Source organism: Ramularia collo-cygni (assembly GCF_900074925.1).
Source record: "Ramularia collo-cygni strain URUG2 genome assembly, contig: RCC_scaffold24, whole genome shotgun sequence".
NCBI lineage: Eukaryota > Fungi > Ascomycota > Dothideomycetes > Mycosphaerellales > Mycosphaerellaceae > Ramularia > Ramularia collo-cygni.
The window spans coordinates 6,923-22,625 of record NW_019716278.1 but is presented as its reverse complement, the minus strand read 5'-3'; the positions used below and the strand labels follow the sequence as shown (position 1 = coordinate 22,625).

The window sequence follows — 15,703 nt, the reverse complement described above, 5'->3', positions numbered from 1 at the left end:
GGACGCTGTCGAAGTCTACCGAGTTTCCCAACTTCTTCCTTTGCAGAATAGCCTTGAGCGAGTGCCGTCGCTGTTGCAGATTCTGCTTTGCTATGTGTGCTTGCTGCCCGTGCCTGGTACTCCTCGCACGATTCACCAGAATGCTCGGGAGCATCGCAAGCTATACAAGCCTGTCTGAAGCACCATCCACAAGAGGACAGCCGGCCGTCCACCTCAACTTTCGCATTCTTGCAATTAGCAAAGATGCACTGCCTTTCGCCATTCTGCATAGCTACGACTCTTTTCAAGCGATGCTCGTAATGTTTACGGTCATCTGGAGACTGAATGAGAAGCTTAAGGACCTTGGTTTTGTCCATTGGGACATTGCAGACGAAACATGTCAGCTGTTTGGTTGGATTTTCCATAAAATCCGTCTTCAGGTATTGTGTCCAGCAGGAGTTGCACACTGTATTGCATGGCTTCGTCTCGCAAGTGGGAAACTTCTTGAATTGAGATGAGGTCTTGCTCTCTGAGCAGCAGGAGCATTCTTGTGCCATTGAAGAGAAGTCTGGTGAGGTTGTCGGTGTTTGGAGGGGAAGAGTGCTGAACAAAGTGGCGTCGTACGTGGACGGGGAGAACTCGAAAGGTAGAGGAGAGGAGACAGAGCGTGTCGACTCAAACTACACAGACGCTGACATGTGAGCGCCAAACAGACCGGCCATTCATTGCTTCACTTCACAAGCGCTAGCGCACGCCTCGCGCACGGACCACCGTGCCTTCCTATATACTCAATTCTCATGCAGCACAGGTTCTTCTCCCAACAACAACAACTCAACTATCATCCAAAGCCTCCCTCAAGGCTTCTGTATCCAACTCTCTTCCTCTCCCAACCCCAAAGACTGCAACTCTCTCAAGGTATGTTGACGCCTCATGTCACTCATTTTCCTGCTCCCGTTTGACTTGGTGTGGAATTCCTAAGCTTGACCTTTCACGTGCTATTTCAATTTCCCTTACMGTGTGTATGAAAGCCACACAGCCAACAACACGACACGCCATCATCACAACAACATCACAACGTAAGACATCGCCACCTTTTCAAAGCGCTTGGAACACATCGTCTTCAGATGATGGCGCCTGTTGTCTCGAAGAGATTGCTACAGATCACATGGCTAATTCGACTCTCATAGCATCACTAACATCAGCAAGCCATTCAACATCAGTGGGAGATTGAACATCAAAGCCGATCTCAGGGGAAAGGTAGGCGGTTCTCCAGCCATCCCGCGAGTCTCGATCTATGATCTCGCCAGGAATGTGTTCATTTTGCAAACAAAGCTCCCACTGACCACCACTACCAGCGCCAGATTCTTCCCAGAGCCGAAATTATGGCATCTCCAACAACCCCTACTCAGCAGGGCCAGGCAGAGAGATCTGGTGCTCATAAGCGTAAGAGGTCTGCCAGAGATCGCGACGAAGATGGAGAGGCCCAAGGCCAGGCAAGACGGGCAACAGGACAGAATGTGAATCAGCAGCCTGTTGTCATTGATCTTTTGAGGGGTGCAGAGCCTGCGGTGGGTGTCGTAGAAGGTGATACAGACACGTTCAACGTCTTGTGCAGCTACTAACTCTCTCAGATCGAGCACGATTCAATTTCGGCACCAAACCTAGCATGCGGAAAAGCAAGGTACTTTCCTTCGTCCGGGCGCATGGCAAGGAAATTATCTTAAGACAGGCTAGTATCGTCCTCGACAATGGAGTCGAAGCTAGGCTTAAGGAGCTTGAGGTCCTGATCACCAATGAGTCCAAGGCCAATATTTTGAGTCGGTGCAAGGAAGATTGGGAGCGTGTATTCAAGAAATGCGTGAAGGGGGTTCAAGCGGAGGTCGACGAACTCGAGGCGATGTACGCGAGTCTGAGATGGGTAGGCCAAGAGGAGAAATTTGCCTTACACATTCTCGATCCGAAGAAGCGGGACTTGAGCCAGGCTCTAACTGATGCCAGAGAGATGGCTGCTCTCATCCAGTTCCTGCACGACAACTAGCTTGCCGATGGAAGGTTGCCGATGAAAGGTTGGCACGATCCGTGTCAAAAAGTTTTCTTTTGGGGGATTTGGCAAGGCATACCAAGCAGGTGTGTCAGCCAATATGGTTTCACTCCTCTTTTTTTGGACAGTGGGGCCTGAAACTGTGCTGTTGATTCTACTATTCATCTCATATTCATCTCATATTCATCTCATATTCATCTCATATTCATCTCATATTCATCTCATATTCATCTCATATTCATCTCACACTAAGCAGTTGGCATTGTTGCAGAAGATGATTCATAGGAAGGCCTGATGTTTCCGAAGTAGCGATAACGTGCCCCTTTACCTCATCTCGTCACATTCGAAAAAAAGTTTGCTCTTTTTATTGACGAAACTTTCTCTGAGCCTCTGTTCACCATCTCCCGTAACAAGACGCTGTCTAGAGAAGTAATCGCCCTTTTGTTGGCGATCCTTCTGGAAGCCTCCTCTCAAGTTTATATGTATATATGTACAGAGCTGTCGATATGAGAAATCATCAACAAGAGTAGCGCCCCGAACTGCTCTCTCGGTTAATTAACGTGCCACTCTACTAGTAGTAAGGATTCTAGCAGACCTAAAATCGTCGAGCCTATAGAGAGCGAGGCCTTAGTACATTATAGGGATGAATAAGGATGTCTTGTCCTAATGAACAATCCTCATCTCGACAGCTCTGTATGTATATACATATAAATTTAAGAGGGGGCTTCTAGAAACGATCGCCAACGCTCTCTCGATTAATCAACGTGCTACTCTGCTTGTAGCAAGGATTCTAGTAGACCTAGAATCGTCGAGCCTGTAGAGAGCGAGGCCTTATGCCGTTTTTAACGACACCTCTAGCGTTACTCCTATGCTGCCTCGCGTTACGAAAAGCGTCATCATTCACATGTGCCACCCATGCTTCTGTTTCCATCCCCCCTTTACGTTCCTCACGTTTCCGTGACTTGTCTTTTACTGAAATTCCAGTTCTTCACTAACTGGCTGTCCATGTAAATCTCCTCCACCTCCCTCATGTCTGTTCAAACAATCCTCACCATTTCAGGGTGATGCTGCAAGGTAGTGCTAAAGTCTACTTGTACACTTCCCGCATCCTACTCCGAGCAAGAGTCGTCGTTAATCGCGACGACTCGTGTTCTACACTTGCGCGCTCACACTCATCTTCCACACACTTGCATCCTCACTCCTAACAACAACAACATCATCACAAAACTCCTCGCTCAAGTCTACAACGCAACCATGAGCTTCAATCGGCAGCAGCCTCCTAGTCGCAAGCGCGGCTATACGACATTCAAGCGAGAAGTTGAAGAAGGCGGTCAAGAAGTGATCGATCTCGATGGTGATGGTAGTGCCCTTCCACCTATGAAGAAGCGGAAGCGAACCATCGAAGTCATCGACTTCACTCAGAACGACAGTGGCGACGATGAAGACAAGCCGATCTTCAGCCCTGCGTCCGAGCGGGATAGGAAATATCTCCCATTCACTTCCGCCATCAAAACTTCCACATGTATGAGTTGCGACGAAACCAAGTCGAAAGATGCCTTCATCGATGCCAAGCAGGATACTCAATCGCTGGCGGCCTTTGGAGGAGCAATCTGTCGCCGGTGTTGGGAAGCCTCCCTGTCAGCTGRAAGGGCTATCGTGGCACAGAAGAAAGAACAAGAATGCTCGATCTGTTACGATACGGTTCCCGCTCACGCTATCCCAACCTCGCCGCATGGAGGTGCTCGCAACCACACAGTCTGCACATCGTGCTGGGAACGCCATCTGCATACGGAAATCGAGAGGAAGGCTTGGGATAAACTGACGTGTCCGCAAGATAGTTGTGGACAGGTTCTCACGTATGGCGAGATTGCCGTGTTGGACGAGCGGTTCGAGAGGGCGATTGAACCGATGTATCTTCTCTTCCTCACTCCCCCGTTCACCTCTCCAGGACCATGCTAACTGTTTGTAGTCTCGCGGCGCAGGCAACAGCCTCCTACCTGAAGCAAGACAAGGCCTACTTCGCTTGTCCATCAGCGACCTGCAAATCTGGAAACTTCCTCGGCGACAACGACGAGGATGTGATCTTCACCTGCGAGGCCTGCGACTTTGTTTTCTGTTTGGCTTGTGAGGTTCCCATGCACACCGGAAAGTCTTGTGAAGATTATCAGGACAGTATCCATGGAGACTCGCGTAGAAGAGCAGAGGAAGCAGCTTCGAAAAAATTGGTGGATGGAACCTACAAGACGTGTCCAAACAAGAAGTGCGGCAGCAAGTTGGAACTGATGTCAGGTTGTGATCACGTTGTTTGTATGTTCTCCCGCCCCCCTCTTCGTGTAAATATTATGAAGCTGATATGGGTGTGGTTTAGGTCTGCACTGCAAGCGAAAATTCAACTGGTCCAGTGTACGGGATCCAGCAGCTGGTCAGCGGCAACCGAGATCGATGGCAGATCGCCTCGCGGATCTCGACAGAGCCAGATTTCCATGGGATGCGGGTAGGCGTCCTGTAACTATACCACGACCAGAAGCCACGCCGGATCATGTGGCGAGAATCCAGGAAGCGCTGCAGCAGCAACGGCAAGCTCGAGAGAGGTACGAGGCGGCGATGGACCGACTAAGCACTCCGGCGCGGCCTCCAACTCGACGTCGGAGATGAGGTGTGAGAGTCGGCGGGTAGAGGAGTCCCGTCGATAGGGAATTGTCGAGGCACCGATAGCGACTCTGAGCGGGAGATCTTCCAGCAGGAGACCGCTTGCAGATTGATCATGATGGCGGTAAGGATGAGCGTGGCAGAAAAGCAGTGCAACGGTGCTGGGAGCATCATAGTTGCTACACAGAACTCAACGACATTGGCGTTTGGATTTCTTTCAAATATCCTCTATTTGCATCATTGTCAGCAATAGCAGCCCTACTCCCCACAAACCTATCATCTGCTCCTCCTCTACTTTCCTTCCGGATAATCCTTGAAATGCAAGCTCTTCAGCCTCACAAACTGCTCAAACCCAAACCCACTCAAAGTCTGCCCCTTTCCACTCTCCTTCCATCCGATCCACGCGAGATCCGGAGCAGGGTAATCACATCGGTTCACAAAGACCGTCCCAGCTTCAACATCCTCTGCAAGGGCATGTCCTTTCGTGACATCCTTTGTCCAGATGCTCGCTGTTAGACCGAAAGAACTGTCGTTCATGAGTTTGACGGCTTCTTCGTCGGACTGAACTGCGAGAACAGGGATGACAGGCCCGAAAGTCTCCTCCTGCATCACAGCCATGTCTTGCTTGACGTTGGTAAGGAGTGTAGGCCGGATAAAGTTTCCTCCTTCGGGGAAAGACTTGAATGTAGGGTTCTCAGGGGTAGCATCTTTCGCTCCTGCTGCAATGGCAGAGTCGATGTGGGATTGAATTCTCTTGAGCGCGGCTTTGCTGACTACAGGTCCAATCTGCGTGTCCTTCTGGAAAGGATCTCCGACCTTGTAACCTTGAAGAACCTTCTGTACAGCCTTCACAAATTCATCGTGAATAGAAGCGTGGACGTAGATTCGCTCTAGCGAACAGCAACTCTRTCCGGAGTTGAAGATTGCTCCGTCGACGATTTCTGCTGCTGCCCAGGCAATATCGACGTCGGGACGGATGTATGCTGGATCCTTTCCTCCAAGTTCCAGGCCCACGCGGCAATCTACACGACCTGCTGCGGCCTTTTGAACGGCAAGGCCGCCTTCAACAGAGCCGGTGAAGCAGACGAGTTGAATCTCAGGAGACTGGATCAAGGGTGGGATCTTGGAGAAGTCTCCACAGTGAAACGTCTGGATCACATCCTGGGGCAATCCGGCTTCAATGAAGATCTCCCGAATATGGCTTGCGATCGTAGGGGTCTGTGGCGAAGGCTTCAAGATGACCGAGTTTCCAGCCAACAAAGCAGGAATGAGTGAGTTGGCAAGGATGAGATATGGGTAGTTCCAAGCGAAAAGGATGAGAACAGGCCCAACGGGAGTCTTTCTGATGAAACGTTTGAATCCTTCCTGAGGTTCTCCAGGGGTATCTGCCAGCGCAGCATCGCTGATCTTGAGAAGATATTCGCCTCGCATGACGGCGGTCGAGACTTCTCCAGCTGTGTATGAGATTGGGCGGCCCATTTGCTCTGTGATCTCATGACCGAGAGCATCTTTCTTTGATTCAAGAAGTTGAAGGGCTTTCTTCACGATTCCCTGACGGTGGGAGAGGGATGTTTTGCGCCACTGGAGATAGGCGGCTTGGGCCTTTTTGGGGAGTTGAAGGAACTCCTCGTCTGTTGGGCCATGGTGCTCCACAACAGGTTTGTTGGTGAAGGGAGAGATGGTTGTGATCTTCTCGGCTGGCATGTTGGGCTTGGTTTGGTGGTGTTGGTTCTTGATGGGATTATAGTTTGATAGTGAAGGATTGTGGCACCCGACTCACATGTGAAAGATTTCCACGCTGACGTCGTTACCGTCCGAGCTTTCCTCACGCGGCGGGCGGGCAAGCTGTGAAGGGCAAGGGCAGCCCKGCAAGGATCCGCGAGATGCCGCCTTCCGAAGCAACTTCCATCGATGCAGGTGACCGGGTTGTGTGTCGCAGGCGTTGGATTTACTGCTTTTCCCTCGTTGAAGCGGCATTGGGTGTTGGAAAATCCCTTCCTACTCTTGTTGCTCTGAACAATCCTCCCTCCACCAATGCGCTGAAGATCTCCTCAACACGATGCTCTCCTCTCTGCACCTCCGATCRGGAGCAACGCGACGCTCCCAAAGCTTGCTTCTCACGCGACAATCTTGCATCAATGCCACGAGAAATAATGTCCAGCGACAATCGATCCGCCACTTCACCAGACCGCATCCTTCGATCCGTCCATCAATCCCATCAATTCGACATTCAATCCCCTCCATCCGATTCGCCTCCACAAAACTCTCACCCCCTGCACAGCATGGCTGCATTGTTCGCTACACCTACAAGGCATTGGCCTCGCTAGGCCTGTTCATCCTGATCAGTGGAGGATTGGTGGTGGGGTTCTTCATTTACGATGCTTCCACCTACAGGGACGAACCGGATAGTGCTGAGTTGTCCGTGTCGGAAATGGCATTGAACCCACGACGAGGAGGACCAAAGAATCTGCCGATTGTGGAATATCTAGTGGATGACAACGAAGATGAGCAAATGGCTGAACAGAAGCATAAGCCGAAATTGGTGATATTGGGGACTGGATGGGGCAGTGTGGCTTTGCTGAAGCAACTCATTCCTGGGGAATACCATGTTACTGTTGTCTCTCCCTCAAATCACTTCCTCTTCACGCCAATGCTTCCTTCCGCAACTGTCGGGACGCTGGAACTGCGCAGTCTGGTGGAGCCGGTACGCAAGATTGTCAAGCGGGTCAAGGGGCATTTCTTGAAATCCGCTGCCGTGGACATTGATTTTAGTGAAAAGCTGCTGGAATTGGAGAGTGAAGGCCCGAATGGAGAGAAGCAACGATATTATCTCCCGTACGACAAATTGGTCATCGGGGTAGGATCCACCACCAACCCACACGGCGTTCAAGGACTGGAGCACTGCCACTTCCTCAAGGACATCAGTGACGCCCGCCGCATCCGCAATGCAGTCATTGGCAATCTCGAGACGGCGTGTCTCCCAACCACTCCGGATGAGGAACGTCGTCGGCTGTTGTCTTTCGTCGTATCTGGAGGCGGTCCTACAGGAGTGGAATTCGCCGCCGAACTCTACGACATGCTGAATGAAGACCTCAACCGGTACTATCCTCGTCTCCTCCGGAATGAAATCTCCGTTCACGTCATCCAATCCCGCGGTCACATCCTCAACACCTACGATGAAGCTCTCAGTAAATACGCCGAAGAAAGACTTGCCCACGACAACGTCGACGTCCAAACCAATGCCCGCGTCAAAGAAGTTCAAGCCGACAAGATCATCTTCACTCAGAAGACCCTCGAAGGCACCACCGTCACCAAAGAGCTTCCCATGGGCTTCTGTTTGTGGTCGACCGGTGTCTCCCAAACCGACTTTTGCAAAACCATCGCCAACAAGATCCCCACTCAGACCAACGTACATGCCCTTGAGACGGACACTCACCTTCGGCTGTCGGGCGCTCCTCTTGGAGATGTTTATGCTATTGGTGACTGCAGCACAGTCCAAAACAATGTCTCGGAACACATCGTTTCCTATCTTCGCACTCTTGCGTGGGAGCAAGGGAAGGATCCTGAAACAATGAAGATCTCCTACCCACAATGGTGTTCGGTTGCCAAACGCGTCAAGGCTCGTTTCCCTCAAGCTTCAGATCACTTGAGACGGCTTGGGAAGCTCWTCGAAGATTACGACAAAGATAAGAGCGGACTGTTGGACTTTGGAGAACTCAATGAGTTGTTGAAGCAGATTGACAGTAAACTCACGAGTTTACCTGCTACTGCTCAAAGGGCGAATCAGCAAGGAGAGTACCTGGGTAGGAAGCTGAACARGTTGGCTAGGGCAGAGGACGCGTTTCGATTGAATGAGATGGTTGATGGGGATTTGGATGAGGCAGCGTACAAAGCGTTCAGTTACCGGCATATGGGCAGCTTGGCATATATCGGGAATGCTGCAATCTTCGATTTTGGAGGATGGAACTTTGGAGGCGGGCTGGTGGCTGTCTATTTGTGGCGCAGCATCTACTTCGCGCAGTCAGTGAGTCTGCGAACGAGATGTCTGCTGGCTATGGATTGGTCTAAGAGGGCATTGTTCGGTCGGGATATGATGAACTACTAGACGAGCGGGGATGAATGCGGTCGAGTGGGATGATCGATAAATAGCCATCGAGTTGGAGGAGGAGGAGGAGGAGGAGGGACTGGGGGGAGAAGATGAGTGGGTGGTGCTGTGAGCATTCCTAGCTGGAGGAGAGTATCTCAGATGGGCACCTACAGCACCTGATGAGACCTATTGACATTACCTTGGCAGACTAAATCTAGATTTTGACACTGTATAGCACAGCGTTAGCGATCCCTCGGAAGACCTTGACGTTCCCGACGATTTGTGGTGAGAGATGAGATCAGATCTGCCCTCTTTGCATCGCCGGACGATCTGAGATCGGCCTCAGCTTACCTTATCAGGCAAGCTACATAGACATCTTACTTGTTGAAAGACTCGGAACACCGTCTGGACATTCATCGAACCAACGACGCAGATCCGGATCCGAATGAGACACGTATTCATCGAGGAAGGTGCGACTATGGGAGAACTGCTTGCAATCATCCGGGAGTTCCTCGCAGGATGCTATCGTCCTCAGGTGGAATGTCCAGCAGCGCGCTCGATGGGAAAGACGACGATCTGGATGGAATGCCGGACAGCGCTCTTCGCGGAGGACCTAGGTCCGCCGTCTTGATACGCTTGTGACTCTCGTGATCTGGGGTCAGCGTCGTGAGCAGCCATTTTCCCTCCGCAACGAGCATGTTGTTGGTGAATAGCTGGTTGGCCGGTCGTTTGAGAAGGAGTGGATAGTTTGCCTGGTGCGATAGCAGGTGAAGAAAACCAGAGTAGGTAAGGTGGGCAGCGGTTTCATATATTCACAGACATCTCCCCCGCGCACGTGCCGCTTCTAGCTTGCTTCACATCTACATACTTGCTTCACAAGACAAGTGAATTTGGTTTCTTGCGCTGTCCTTTCTCTCGTCGCCTGCCTTCCTTCGCACCAGGTTACTCAAACCACCAACTCAACTCAACTCATCCAACCATCAAACTTGAGAAGACCGGCTTCGATGTTCATTTGAGACAACGCATTACCAACACTCCAACATGTCAGCGAGGCAATCTGGCGTGCGGAAGGCGAATCGCCCGCGGAAGGAGAAGAGACCACGCCAACCTGCTCCACGGAACGCGGCCGAGCAGCAATTGTATCGTGAAGAAACCGTGAGTGGCAAACTTGATTCCACATCACTTCAACTGACGGTGCGTAGTATGACAGGATCCAAGCCGAGCTTCGGAGCGAGAGATTCAAACATCCGTTCGTGACTGGGGTGGKCGTCTCCCAAGGAGATGGCGCTGTCTGGTTCTCCCTCACGCGCGAAGGAGGAGTGCTCCGTCGCATTTGGGCTGATGGCTGGAAAGGACCTAGTCAATTCACCACCGCCGCAGATTATGAGGTCGGGGGACTTATGACTGCAACATTCCGCGAGACATTGACGCGCAAGGCGAAAGAGTGCGCAGCGCTGATTCGTGCCGAGTCTTTGGATGGAGATGTACATGCGAATGGCAGAAGCATCACAAGAGTTGAAGCCATGCTGATCGAGGAGTTTTATCAGTGCTGGGATACGGCTGTTAAGTTTTGTCAAGCTATGGACCTGCTTGAACGCCCGCCGAGGATGGAGTGGCCACGCGCTGAGCAAGATGCAGGCAAAGAACTATTTCAACAACTGCAGAACGCCTACGACGCGGGCCGTGGAACCAAGACATTCTTTCCGTCGCCGGAGGCGTGCAGCATTACTGCATTGTGGCTCTTGACGGATTGGGATGACCATGGTGAGCTGTTCGAGAAGAGTCCCCATCTTATCGATCGAGCCCTTTACTGCGGACAGCAGAAGCTGTGGAAAACCACGGGGCGGGCCAAGGATCGAAACAAGATCGTAGAGGTTCCTTTGAACAACCACACTGCGCTTCTCGACGTGAACAATTTGGACAACTACCCCGCTATCAATCGCTCGTTCATCGCTACCCAGGAACAGCTGTGGACCTTGTCCGATATCTCGCTCATTGCCAACGACGCGCTTCGAGGCCAACGGAGACAGCATTGGCATGTACAGAAAGCCCTGCGAGGTCAAGGACGTCAGCCTGTGTTGGCAAATCGGAACAATCGCCAAGAGGACGGTGAGCAGTTCAACGGCTGGTTGTCCGTGTTCTACAATAGGAAGGATTCTTGGGCGAAGGCCACCCTTGACATGCCACTGTTCTATGTGCCGCACAATCTCATTGCAGATGTCGATGATCACGAAGAGAGCGCCAACTTATTGAAGCAGCTTGCCCTCGATCTTACCAGATACTCAACCTGGTCGCTGGTGATTGGGGTTTGGAACGACTATCTCATCCCAGCTGCCGAGAGGGACGACCTTGACCTCATTAGACTTCTTGGTCGCAGGTTGCGACGCATGATTCGGGGTAGGCCTCCACCCCCGCCAGGGCAACAGCATGATGACTCTCCCGATGAGGATAATGATGACGGCCGCGGATACAGCGCCGATGAGGGCGACGATGCCGATGAGGGCGACGACAACTGGGGAGCAGACGATGGTGATGGTGATGATGGTGATGGCGGTGATGGTGATGGCGATGACGGTGATGGCGATGACGGTGATGGCGATGATGGTAGTGGCGATGATGGTAGTGGAAGTGAGGATTCGGATGTGTACTAAGGTATGCTGGATCGCAGTCGGCGTCACTTGATCATCGCGTCGTGGACAAGGGAAACCATCAAGCTCCTAACTCTGGAAGCCATATGATGTTTGTGTGCTGGCAGCCCAGTGTGAGGGACGTCGAGCTCTTAATGGTGAAGGCCACACACTGTCTATCGAGCCAGCCTAACAGGAAGACATATCGATGACAGATACGGCCCACAGGCCTGTTGTCTTTAGTTACTAGCCCTATACGCATGTCTCTATTCCCCAGCGTCTTGGCATGATAATGAACATATATCAAAGACGCACTATGCGACGATGCGCGTTGTAACGAAGCGGCGAATGATGATGCGCTTTGTGCGCCTTTTTCATGGTTGCAGCCGTGGTGATGTCGAGGCTTTGGAGGAGTGTTTGTGGTAGGGAGTGAGGCARAGGTAGCGTCATTAATTGCTAAGGATGGAGAGTCTTCTAGATACTCCTCAGATTGCCCTCATGCCATTCTCCTGGAAAGACAGGTTTGCTTCTTATGCAAACAAGAGGATCTTTTCCTCAAAAGTACTTTACCCTTCTTCCTTCTTGCTCAAACCCATCCATCTGCTCAATAACCCCTTTCCAACAGCAGTTTTCCGAATGTCTTCAACACAGACCCCTATTCCAATCGATGCAGGCAAAGGCTGTATCTGCCAACAGGAAGATCCACCAGCCATTGCACCCAAAGACTGGACTCTCTACTGTGCCTTCTGCACACGCATTCAGCATACACTCTGCATGGGACTCGAAAAATGCATCATCAAAGAGCCATATCAATGCCACGTTTGCTACAGCAGCAGCAGTCAGTCTGAAGATCTCAATTCGACTATGACCGGCGATGAGGAAGTTCTTGAAGTGCATCGAGCGACGATTGCGGCTTTAGAGGCGGGATGCAGGATTTGGGGGATGAGGGAAGCGGAGTATTTGGATAAGATGAGCGACATTGAATATGCGGAAGCTATAGGGATTGGACGTTTTTGAGTAGGTTCGGGATTGTTGTGGCTGCAGTTTTGGTGATGTTCTAGGACGATTCATTTTCGAGAGCTCTCCGCGTAACTTGCTTTCGTCTTTGCTGGGAGAGACGCAGATAGCAATGTCAACTGCTGAGGCCGCTGTAACATCGACTTCTCAATGTTTTCTGGCAGTGCACGGACCCGTTGCCCAAAGATGTGAAAGCGAGGGTGAATAACGAAGAAGCTTTGTTTGGAGTTGTTCTTGAGGGGTACGCATGTGAGAGTACTACCCTTATTCCATGATGCTGTTACTGTAGTCGTTGTCAAAAGTTGGCTGGTTCATGGGTTCAAAACAGTTTGTGTTGGAAGTCATTCGATCTTTCACGCATTAGTCTCGTGGTCAATCGCTCGATACGCCTGGATTGAAGAGATCGCTCTCCATTCCAGAAGGAYTTTTCATGCCTCTAAGAAGCTTCAACATGACAGGGTATTCTCGAGGTCGTCAAGTGTCATCTCGATCCAAGGCACAAGAGACTGGCGATCGTCCAACTTTATCTTCGTGTTGAGATGAGGTGAGCAAAGCGCAAAGTGCGCCGACAGAGTTGGGCTTTCATTTGGTTTTATTGGAAACGAGCTCCCTGCTCTGAAGCTCTCTCATAAACAGCGAGGACGCTCAGCTTTAGCAGGGCGGATCGAAATGTAAGGGAGCTTGGAACTGTGTGACCGCCTCGCTCAGTATGTCTGGCAAAAGCGCACCTGCTTGAATCTATCTATCTAGGCGTGACTGTAAGTCGGCTCAGAAGACGCCGTTGAATACGAATCAAGATACCCGATGCTTTCCTCAGACGCCGCTCTCTGCTCGGCATGCATCGTTTATCCCCTTGAAGTGAGCCTGCTTAGGGTGGCTATTGAAGGAGATGCTGGAGGAAGAAGAAGTGAGAGGTGGGGGTGAGGGAGCAAACAAACGTGCTCGCTTAGCTGGGCTGCACGTGCAGGAAAACGTAAGCTGGCGGAAAGTAAAGAAGAAATGTCGCTGGTCAAGCTTACCCCAAACACCTGATTCTGCATCAGGCATTCCAACCCATCGCCCAAAGAATCACCACCATGCTCGTCGCAGAATTCCAATGGCTGCTCGAGAAGTTGCCCACTGGTGACCCGGTCCGCGTGCGCATCGAGACTGCCTATGGCGCTGAGATTAAGAGCGCAAAGTCTCCGGGCAAGACGATCGATCTCTTCGTGGTTGACAGACACCTTTTCTCAGGTCCGCTGAAATCTACAGGCTGTCCGCGATTCCATGCAGATCGACGCTTTCCTTTCCCGCCTGGCTCGCTCGTCAACATGCCCACTCCTCTGCTCGGGGAGAGCAGCATTCGCATCGAAGGCAAAGGAAAGTCAAGCTTCATCCCGACCACGGCGCCACCACACGATCGCCCCTCGCAGAAGCGTACTCCAGGAGACAACTTTGACATCGCCGCTGCCCGTACGTTCCAGCAGCGTCCGGAGGGAGCAAACGCTTCACTCGAGGATATTGCCTGGGTTACCGAGGCATTTCGCCCAAACGRGAAACAACTGAGTGAAGCAGAAGCGAGGTCGCGGTCGGGTCGCGAGGGGGTGAAGCGGGCGAAGGACAAAACATACCCACACCATATGGGCCTGTGCACCCACAAGGAACTTGAAGAGCTTCAAGCGTGGCTCAACTCCGATTGCGAAGTCAAGATGATGACTGGTCGGTCGCTGTCGCCAACGGACATGCATGGGCTCGGGCGTGGAGCTGGCGATGCGAGCACGCGGCCACTGACCGAGAACGTCGTTGACGCCTTCATGGAGATCCTGCGCCGATACATGGCGACGAAAGAAGCGACAAGGAGAATGTTCCTCATGAATGCCGAGTCCACGCTTCGCAATGAACAGGAGCAGGAGCAGGCGCAGGCGCAGGCGCAGCATGATGCGGGCGATGCAGCCGACGATGAGGAGCGCACATGGCTGGGCCGAGCACGGGGTCACGGRGCGACGCCACTCACGTTTGATCTCTTTCATGCCATGATCGTTCCTGTGCAGTTGGGGGGACACTTTGCGCTCGTCGTGGCCGAGCTCCCAGCCCGTGAGGAGCCGTGCATCTACGTTTGGAAACCAGATGCACCGCAGTGCGGCGGCGACGTGCGCACCATGGCAGAGGTCTGGCTCCGCAAGCTATCGGACGTCCACTTTGCCGGCAGATTGATGGCGGATCCGTATCCCCACGACTGGGAGGTCGGCGGTCTGCTTGTGTGCTATTATGCCGCTCTGTATGTCGCTCGGCAGGAGACCATTGAGCTCAAGTACATCGATCGAGACACGTTGGATGCCATCAGAGAATGGGTCGCCTCGACTATCAAGAAGCAGTGGTTGGAGGAAGAGTCGATGGCTCGATTGCGCACGCCCAACGCCGTCCAACAAGCGGATGCTGATGCTGATGCTGATGGCACTCAAGGCGATGTGGCCATGGAAGGATGATGCGATCCTTGGCATCGGGTTTCGGTGAAAAGGTAATTTACACCTCACACTTCACACTTCACATCCCACAACTTGGAGCAACYCCCCATACTGACACCACGAGCAGCCACCGAACCACGAGCAACGACCGGGGAGCATCAAGAATGGTAATTGGATTTGTGCCTTGGGTGGCAGATTCAGACTAGGAGAAATACACTTTTGGAGGCACGTTACGTTACTGGGGGAGACAGGTCGCTCTACAGCACACCCCTCGTTCCGAGACACCAGGGCGAAGGTTTGGTGTCAACGACAAGGACAATGAATGGATTGCGATGTGAGCGTAACGACAGTTGCCTGGGTGCCTACATTTAGCGCTGAAGCTGAAGCCGAAGTGATACATAAAGGACATGGTTAATGTAGTAGGTACTTTCTAGCTATTGTGTATTCGATCTACCGAACACTACGGTCCTATAGCTAGCTATCTATATAGTTAACGCCTTTCTTAGACTAACCGTACTTACGCTAGCTATACCGTTCGTTCTATACGCTCTTATCTACGTAGCAAATACAGTTAGTATAAGGGTAAAGATGTAGTAATGTATTAGACACCCGTAATTACTCGATTAGAGATAAGACTAATTCTTGTAGGTTGAATGTGCGCTATACGTAGGAGTTATGCATACGCTAAGCCTACGCTAAGTAGTTAGGTTATATTACACTCCCTTCTCTAAGGTTAGTTAATCTAGCTACCTCTATTAATCCTATTATTATAAGGGCTCTTATACGGCCCTTATAATTACCTCCTTCCCCCTATACGAACTAGCCTTAGTTCGGGGTCTTAGGAAATAGAGGCGCGCGC

At 51.6% G+C, this 15,703-nt stretch overlaps 6 protein-coding genes; 5 read left to right on the top strand and 1 right to left on the bottom strand.

Moving 5' to 3' along the window:
- Nucleotides 1-776: 776 nt before the first annotated feature.
- On the top strand, nucleotides 777-2,017 carry RCC_10676 (uncharacterized protein; the record flags this gene model as incomplete). XM_023775902.1 has 5 exons in its annotated part: nucleotides 777-894; nucleotides 1,016-1,055; nucleotides 1,167-1,236; nucleotides 1,335-1,563; nucleotides 1,611-2,017. 5 exons carry the CDS (start codon nucleotides 777-779, stop codon nucleotides 2,015-2,017), a joined length of 864 nt encoding a protein of 287 aa, XP_023631670.1.
- Nucleotides 2,018-3,274: 1,257 nt separating this feature from the next.
- RCC_10675 (uncharacterized protein) lies at nucleotides 3,275-4,675 on the top strand (the record flags this gene model as incomplete). XM_023775901.1 has 3 exons in its annotated part: nucleotides 3,275-3,930; nucleotides 3,990-4,327; nucleotides 4,389-4,675. 3 exons carry the CDS (start codon nucleotides 3,275-3,277, stop codon nucleotides 4,673-4,675), a joined length of 1,281 nt encoding a protein of 426 aa, XP_023631669.1.
- Nucleotides 4,676-4,960: 285 nt separating this feature from the next.
- Nucleotides 4,961-6,373, bottom strand: RCC_10674 (related to aldehyde dehydrogenase; the record flags this gene model as incomplete). The annotated part of the gene is made up of 1 exon (XM_023775900.1): nucleotides 4,961-6,373. The coding sequence occupies one exon, from the start codon at nucleotides 6,371-6,373 to the stop codon at nucleotides 4,961-4,963; it is 1,413 nt and encodes a 470-aa protein (XP_023631668.1).
- Nucleotides 6,374-6,728: 355 nt separating this feature from the next.
- On the top strand, nucleotides 6,729-8,774 carry RCC_10673 (probable NADH dehydrogenase (ubiquinone), 64 kD subunit, mitochondrial; the record flags this gene model as incomplete). The annotated part of the gene is made up of 1 exon (XM_023775899.1): nucleotides 6,729-8,774. The coding sequence occupies one exon, from the start codon at nucleotides 6,729-6,731 to the stop codon at nucleotides 8,772-8,774; it is 2,046 nt and encodes a 681-aa protein (XP_023631667.1).
- Nucleotides 8,775-9,797: 1,023 nt separating this feature from the next.
- On the top strand, nucleotides 9,798-11,407 carry RCC_10672 (uncharacterized protein; the record flags this gene model as incomplete). XM_023775898.1 has 2 exons in its annotated part: nucleotides 9,798-9,911; nucleotides 9,959-11,407. 2 exons carry the CDS (start codon nucleotides 9,798-9,800, stop codon nucleotides 11,405-11,407), a joined length of 1,563 nt encoding a protein of 520 aa, XP_023631666.1.
- A 2,069-nt stretch (nucleotides 11,408-13,476) lies between these two features.
- Nucleotides 13,477-14,865, top strand: RCC_10671 (uncharacterized protein; the record flags this gene model as incomplete). Its single annotated transcript, XM_023775897.1, has 1 exon — nucleotides 13,477-14,865. One exon carries the CDS (start codon nucleotides 13,477-13,479, stop codon nucleotides 14,863-14,865), a length of 1,389 nt encoding a protein of 462 aa, XP_023631665.1.
- Nucleotides 14,866-15,703: the final 838 nt, after the last annotated feature.